General features: G+C 41.4%; 1 protein-coding gene across 1 annotated transcript in view; it reads right to left on the bottom strand.

The window, feature by feature from the left end:
• The window catches only part of Atrnl1 (attractin like 1), a 558,188-nt gene that overhangs the window by 505,054 nt on the left and 44,549 nt on the right, over positions 1 to 8,585 (bottom strand). The window contains exon 9 of the mRNA XM_005352541.3: positions 7,129 to 7,312. Within this exon, the coding sequence (XP_005352598.1) occupies positions 7,129 to 7,312 (184 nt within the window). The remainder of the gene's footprint in view (positions 1 to 7,128; positions 7,313 to 8,585) is intronic.

The raw sequence follows: 8,585 nt of genomic DNA, 5'->3' as shown, positions 1-8,585 counted from the left end.
CAGGTGAGACCGGCCAGTGGGTAAGGATGTTTGCTGCCACGCATGACAAGCTGAGACAATCCAAGAACTCACGATGGGAGGAGAAAGCCAACCCCACCCACGATGTCCTCTGATGCCCATAAACATACTGCAGCCTATATACACACACAGACAGACACACACACACACAACACACACTAAAATAAATGTGAGTTTTGATTTTAAAACATACAGGTTTCATTGAGAAAAGCACGAAAATATTAATTACCTGGAGGTAATTTTCTTATTGATGTCTTACATACTGTAGACACTCAAAGGAATGAACTGTTATGAACAACATCAAGGGAGTACCTACTGCACACGCCCCTACATACAAGTCTCAACTTAGCTGGAAATTAACTGTGAAACTAATTAGAAAAAAACCTGAAAATCATTTATAAAAATATGAAATATTATAGCCTGGTGTAAGAGGTCCTTCTGTCTTTGTGTTGCTTTCATTGGTCAATAAAGAAACTGCTTCGGGGCTGTTGATAGGGCAGAACTTAGGTAGGCAAGGAAAATTAAACGGAATGCTGGGAGGAAGAAGGCAGAGTGAGAGAGACGCCATGGATCTACCGGAGACAGATGCTGGGAATTTTACCTGGTAAGCCACTGCCATGTGGCCATACACAGATTAATAGAAATGGGTTAAATTAATAAGTAAGAGTTAGCCAATAAGAAGCTAGGGCTAATGGGCCAAGCCGTGATTTAATTAATACAGTTTCTGTGTGGTTATTTTGGAGCTAAGCTAGCCGGGCAGCCAGGATGAACAAGCGGTGCCTCCTTGCGACAGTAGACTAGTGTTACAGAAGCAAAATACAAAGCATAACCTACAAAAGAAACAAAAATACATTTCCTTGACTATATATGTAAGTTCTAGTTATCAAATAATGACAAATGAGTAGAATGATATTCCACAATCTGACAAAACATTTGCAAAATGCAAGATAAACTAATACTGCAAAAAAAATAATATACACAGTCTATCAAGTACAATAAAATGGGTAGAATATTTGCACAAAATTTCAAAAAAGCACTACATGGACAATATATATGAAAAGATACTCCACCTTACTAGTACAAGAGAAAACACAAATGGAAACCAAAGTTGCAGGGCCAAAGAGATGGCTCACCAGTAAAGAAAGCATCTGTCACACAGGAAGCAAGAGGCCCTGTGTTCTGATCGCTAGCACCCAAGCCAAGCACAGAAGAATGTGCCTTCACCTCAGGGATGAGTGTGGAGAAGAGTAAATCTTGGAGCTCACTGGCTACTCGGACTAGCCAAATCAATAAGCACCTGGTGCAGGGAGAGGCTTGAGAATACAACAGGGAATAAGGCAGAAGAGCAATACAAATTTCTGGCCTCCACATATATGCACACACATGTGCACAGGCATATATGTATGCTGAAGTGTACCTACACTAGCCACACCAAGATAGATACATAGATAGATAGGTAGATAGATGATAGATAGATAGATAGATAGATAGATAGATAGATACATACATACATACATACATACATACATACATATATAGACAGACATATATATACACAGATGTATAAACAGCCAGATAGATGATAGATAAGATTGATAGGTAGGTAGATGATAGATAGATAGATAGATAGATAGATAGATAGATAGATAGATAGATGATAGATTAGATAGACAGATGATAGATAGAAGATAGGTAGATGATAGATAGATAGATAGATAGATAGATAGATAGATAGATAGATAGATAGATAGATAGATAGATAGATATAGATAGATAGATGATAGATAGATAGATAGACAGATAGATACAGATGATAGATTAGATAGATAGACAGCCAGAAAGACAGATAGATGATAGATAGATAGATAGATAGATAGATAGATAGATAGATAGATAGATAGATAGATAGATAATATAAATGAAGCATAACAAAAAACAGGCATAATTTCCTACAACAATAACAAAAAAATTTCTATGGAAACAATACCAAATCATGGAAATACCAGGGAGTCAGGAATTCTCATTCTTCAATGGTCAGAAGGCAATTGAGCAGACATCTGAATTGGAATATGGTTTGGGTAAAATCAAACATGATACTACTCCCTTTGACCAAGAATTTATAATCTTAAATAATATGATTAGGAAAACTGGTATATTGACCAATAGACTAAATAAAAAACATCTAGACCATAACTGCTCATTCAAGCCAAATACTCAACCACAGGACTGAAAATACTGAAATCACCTCTGCCATACATCACAGCTTCTCACATCAGAGTCTCACAATGCTCATTTCCCGAGCCTGTCCACTCCTCCTGTCTCCAAAGCGGTCACTGCATGCATCACCTCTTTCCAAAACCCAAACCTCCTCTACTTCACGTCCTCGTTTTCAACTAATGACTCGACTTTAATTTCACTGAGAAAGGAAAAACAACTGAACTTTGTACACGTTCTCACCATGTGTACCCACTGTCTGGCTTTGCTTTCATGTGGCCTGCCCTCTCTCACACCCCGAAGGACGGGAGGGGCCTGCTGGCTCTCAGTACCGCACCCCATGCCACTGGCTTTGCAAACATTCCTCTAGCAAACTGTTCCCTTTCTTCCACTTTCAACACCTGTTTGATGGCTCCTAGGTCAGCCTGCAAACATAACCTTAAAATGATACTCTCTTGGCCCACTTCCCCTACATTATCACAGTTAATAAATCTTCCTTACAATTCAACTCCTCAGAAAATTGTTGGCACTTTTTCTGGCTTTTTTTGCCAGCCTTATAACAGCTTGATAAGCATTCAATAAGACACTTATTTATTTAAAGCCTTCAGACTTTCACTATGCAGACAGAGAAGTATGATCATCAGTATTAGCTGAAATGTGATTTACCTAATAACAGGCATATAAAATTGTTATGTCTCCAAAATCTCTGACAGGCAAATATCTTAGAGAAAACCAAAAGCATAAAATAAAATAATTAGCTTTGAATGCAATGATGTAAAAATAACCCCAAAATAAGAGACTGAAGCCTGAAGAGATCAGTTCATGGAACTAGGTACCAGCCTTGTAAAGTTCTCCAAGTGTCTGTGGTTTCAAAGGCTGTAAGTACAGAAGCAATACAGGATCACGCCGTAATCATTTGGAACACTGCTCATAGTTATTACCATAGATATTACTTATATGCACAGAAATATTCCTGGCATCTTCTTTTCCTCTCACCTGAAAAGTAGGTTTTCAAAATCTTTTATCACATATACACATGCAAATGCACGCACACGCATATGAATGCACACACACGCACATGCATGCACACCCACCACCTTGCAAGGAACACTGAAAATGTTGACAGGCTCCTACGGTAAGATCTATAGACGGATATATAAAAGCACCAAGAGCGGTCCGATTTAACAAAACTATAATGGCAGCAGAACTTTAAACCAGAGTTGGAACCCTTGGGTAGGGCAGTATCAATCATCACAACACATTAACAAGATGAAAAGAAAAACCTTGGAGAAGTGAGAAGCTTTATAGTCAGGAATGGGGACATTCCTCCACTCTTTAAACATCAACATACCAGATCTAACCACGTGGGAAGCAGGAAAGCAGTAGAAAGACTGAGCGTATCCTGACTCTGACGCCTTAACACTTTCCCAACAGTGAGAATAACGTTGTTTGTTAACTAAACATTAAAATTTGGGCATCTTTCAACATGTTGAATTGTCATAAACTAGAAGCATAAAATATTAAATTACAGGAGTGATATCAAACATATTCCTATTTCTTAAGTAAGTTATAAGACAGGACACACTTTTTTCTTTCCTATTGCTGAGGTATGTTGCTGTCTGATTCTGTTATTGCTTTCCTGAAAATGTCATTATGTTGTTGGCTTTTTTAAAGAGTATTTCCATTAGGTACAGAATTTTAGGTTGATTGTTTTCTTTCAGACATCTGAAAGCAATGTGTCTCCTGGATTCCATGTTTTCAGTTAAGAAGTTGTCTGCTCGAATGGTGGACTGTTTCCTGCACACCAAACAAGGGTAGGGAGTGAAGGTCAGTCCCCAAAACCCACATAAAGGCCAGGCGGGTGGGGTGATCCACCTGAACCCCAGGGCCTGGAGCTAACAGACAGGCAGAGGGTCCTTGGAGAATGCAGACTAGACAGATGAGAAGCATCAGCGAGCTCTGTGATGACATGAGGGACCCTTCCTCAGTGAACAAGGTGGATGGATGGTGATAGACAAGACTCCTCCACCTCCGCAGGCATGCACACACAGTGCACATGCAACTGCACAAATGTTATGTGCACCGAACAATAACAGACATACACACATGCAAATCTGCTACCCACCACACACATATATTACAGAACAAGAAGAAATTGTCAGGTGTCAGACTTAGTTGCCTCCAAGACAGAGAAATGCCTTTTCTCTTTCTGTTTTCACTTTGGAGGAATTTTTACAATAATTATATGAATTTCCCTTGTCCTGGGTGCTCATGAAGATGCTTCATTCTGTGACCTCCTAGCTTTTGTCACGGTTGTCATGGTAAAACAGTATTATCCACTTGCCAAAGGAAGCCTCACAGCCCTGTTCTCCTCCGACAGTGCGGGGTGAAAGGTGGGCAAGAAGAACAAATCACTATCTAATAAACAAGTTCTCCTTAAATTCTTGTGCTCAAACAGCTTTAGAAGACATGTCGACTGTCACAAAACAAAAAGCATAATTTCTAAAAAGATTCTAAAATAGAAACAAGTACAATAAAAATTAAATTTTAAAACTATAAACACAAAAAACAAAAGAAAACAGTGTTTCCAGCAAAAAAAAAAAGAATGTTATGGATATAAATAAGTCATACATTATCAAAAGGAAAAAAATAAACACAAATAAATTAGAAGTGACCATATTAGCTGGGGGAACACGCTGAAATGTCGCTGAGCTGCTTGCTGTCTCTACCAACTACACGGGCAGGAGTTGGATGCTCGTGACCTGCCTCTGTGGAGGACGAGAACAGGGCACGCCCTGCTGCTGGAAGCTCATGGAGCTACAGGGAATTGGGGCGAATCGGTCACACATCAGGGTCACGTTCATGCATGCACCTCAGAAGAACTGTTGTAAACGAGCATGAGAAAGCTGTATAGCATGCAGAGTGTAGCACTGCTACTTATAAAAAGTGAAAGATATTTCATAACACCACAAGCTTTGTATTTCATTCACATTAGATGGTGAAACTGAAAAATGCTAAATAAAAAGGAGAACCCAAAGAAAAATATATAGTTATCCTCCTGAATATTAGAAGTAGACAAGATTGACAGGCAAAAATTGGGAGCTTGGGGGTGGGGGTGGGGTGGGGGTAAGGGGAGAGGGGGAGAGAGAAGGGAGAAGGGGAGGATGGGGAGAGCTTGGGGAATTGGGAAGGTTGGGATGGAGGAAGGGTGGATATGGGAACAGTGAAGTATATATCGTAATTAAGGGAGCCATTTTAGGGTTGGCAAGAGACTTGACTCTAGAGGGGTTCCCAGGTGTTCAAGGAGATGTCCCCAGCTTGTTCCATGGGCAGCTGAGGAGAGGGCATCTGAGCTGGCTTTATCCTATAGCCACACTGATGAATATCTTGCATATCACCATAGAACCTTCCATTTGGCGATGGATGGAGATAGAGACAGAGACCCACATTGGAGCACTGGACTGAGCTCCCAAGGTCCCAATGAGGAGCAGAAGGACGGAGAACATGAGCAAGGAAGTCAGGACTGCGAGGGGTGCACCCACCCACTGTGACGGTGGAGCTGATCTAATGGGAACTCACCAAGGCCAGCTGGACTGGGACTGATGGAGCATGTGATCAAACCAGACTCTCCGAATGTGGCTGACGATGAAGGCTGACTGAGAAGCCAAGGACAATGGTACTGGATTTTGATTCTAATGCATGTACTGCCTTTGTGGGAGCCTAGTCTGTTTGGATGCACACCTTCCTAGACATGGATGGAGGGGGGAGGACCTTGAACTTCCCACAGGGCAGGGAACCCTGACTGCTCTTTGGACTGGAGGGGGGGGAATGGGAGGAGGAAAGGAGGTAGAAATTTTTAATAAAAAAAAAACTGAAAAATGCTTTTTGTAAATTTAATAAATATTAAAACACAAGTGTAAATAAGAACAAATCCTGGACATATAACATCAAAGCTTGAGATGATGATGGTAAACAAAATTATTCACCTAAAATGGATGTTTAGAGGTACTTGTAGGTATGTCTACGAGACCAGAAACTATTTTAAATTATATTGTTTATGTATAGGGGATTTGTTATTTTGTACTACTGCTGCATGACAGTGTATCACATTACCATAAAGATTTAATCAATTCAAAAACTATTCTGTGACATCATCCTACAAACACCACTATTACACAACTATAAAATATTATGCCAACAGGGCTCACACTCATAGGAACTCACAGGACTGTGACAGCACACTCAAGACCTGATCAAGTTCAAGCCACAGCAAGGAAAGGAGAAGTGGACACAAAGTCCCACCCTAACCGAGAAGCTCTCTGTAAAGGACACTTGTCTCCAGTGGAGTGACACGGGCTCTATCAACCACACCTCGAGGCACACCCCCTGGCCAGGAGTAGGTGGCCAACAGTGAATGAATTCCACCATGTGTGTGTGTGCACATGTGCATGTGTGTGTGCGTGCTTGTGTGTGCGTGTGTGTGTATGTGTGCATATGCATATGTGTGTGTATGTGTGCATATGTATGTGTGTGTGCATGTGTGTGTGCGTGTGCGTGCGTGTGTGTGTATGTGTGCATATGTATGTGTGTGTGCGTGTGTGTGCATGTGTGTGGGTATGTGTGTGTGTGCGTGTGCGTGCGTGTGCGTGCGTGTGTGTGTGTGTTCATTTGGGTTTGGGTATGGGGGTGGTAGTTGTTTTGTTTGTTTTGATTTGTTTCTGTTTTTTACTGAAAGAAGAAGAACATGAAGAGGATGGGGAGGGGGTGGGGAGTATTTGGGAGCAGAAGGGGAAGAGGAAAGAATAGTATCAAAACGTACTGCATGAAAAAAGCCAATACAAACACACTCATTAGCAATCTTCTCCTTCTCCTACTCCTGTTACTCAGCCTACTCACCAAGTCTTGGTGTTGACTTCGTACCTATACAGGTCATCCACCAGTCCATACTTATTGCCTGGTAAGGCTTTATAACCGCCGTGAACGTAGATGGACTTGGTGACCTCATCATACACACTTGTGTGGCCGTATCCACCTTGCACAATCGCTCCTTTAGTTTCCGGAACCAGCCAGGTGTTTGAAGCTGTAGCAAGAAGAAAGCAAACCATGAAACTCAAGTAGTAGCTAAAAATACAACCAAAATGACACAAAACCACCAAATTAACTCATTAAAAATACAACCAAACTGTCGCCAAAGCAACAGGTTCACTGTGGTGGCATGTATTTACAGGCAGAGAGAGCTGCCTGACACTCGGTACACACTGAAGACGTATGTTGGGGACTGAGGAGAGAGTCCTAGATCTTCCATAATTATTCTGAAACACTGGAAATCCAACTTTTGTGATTATAAAGAAAAAGGGGGAAATGTAACTTATATGTACTTATGTTATTCAAAAATAATCCTTAATAAAAAATGCATGTAGGGGCTGGAGAGATGGCTCAGAGGTAAAGAGCATTGCCTGCTCTTCCAAAGGTCCTGAGTTCAATTCCCAGCAACCACATGGTGGCTCACAACCATCTGTAAAGGGGTCTGCTGCCCTCTTCTGGCCTGCAGGCATACAGACAGAATATTGTATACATAATAAATAAATAAATATTTTTAAAAAATGCATGTAACAAATGTTTATTAAGGTCTTCTGTGTGACAGAACTGGAATAAGTTAGTGATATAACATGACCGCTCTCTTAAACCTAAGCTAACTGAACATTCTTCTAGCACTGTGTTGGTCCTAAAACCTAAAATTCCAGTATTCACTTGACAATCACAATATTGTTGGGTTCCACCAGCAGACACACTGGAGAAGAGTTCATAAGGGAAAGGGGTATAGTCTCCCTCGTCTGCAGTGGGAACATGTGATCTTAACCACTGAACCCCTCTCCAGGCCAGCACCTCCTTTCCGATACGGCACTGAGGCACTGGACTCTGTGGCGCAGTAACGTAACCATCCTGCCGTTGCTGAGTCACATCTACCCGCTGCTCTGTGCTCCTTGCTGTGCAGTCTCCAGGGTGAAGGCACAGACACCGAAGCCCAGAGCAGCCACGCAAATGCACTTGGATATGGTAGGAAATCTTACCGTTTGCACTTACATAATACATGGAATGTTAAACGCTCATGACTCATCTGTTATCCCTGTGAAACTCAAAACCCATGATTCTTCCCACTTCTATACAGCCAACAAAACAAAACTCAAGCAAAAACACTATTATAAATTTACTTACACTCGGGAGGCAGAGGCAGGCGGATGTCTGTGAGTTCGAGACCAGCCTGGTCTACAGAGCTAGTTCCAGGACAGGCTCCAAAGCCACAAAGAAACCCTGTCTCGAAAAACAAAAACAAGCCGGACGGAGGTGGCGCA

The sequence above is a fragment of the Microtus ochrogaster genome, chromosome 8, assembly GCF_000317375.1.
Source record: "Microtus ochrogaster isolate Prairie Vole_2 chromosome 8, MicOch1.0, whole genome shotgun sequence".
In the NCBI taxonomy this organism is placed as follows: domain Eukaryota; kingdom Metazoa; phylum Chordata; class Mammalia; order Rodentia; family Cricetidae; genus Microtus; species Microtus ochrogaster.
This window is presented reverse-complemented; position numbering and strand designations above follow the sequence as displayed.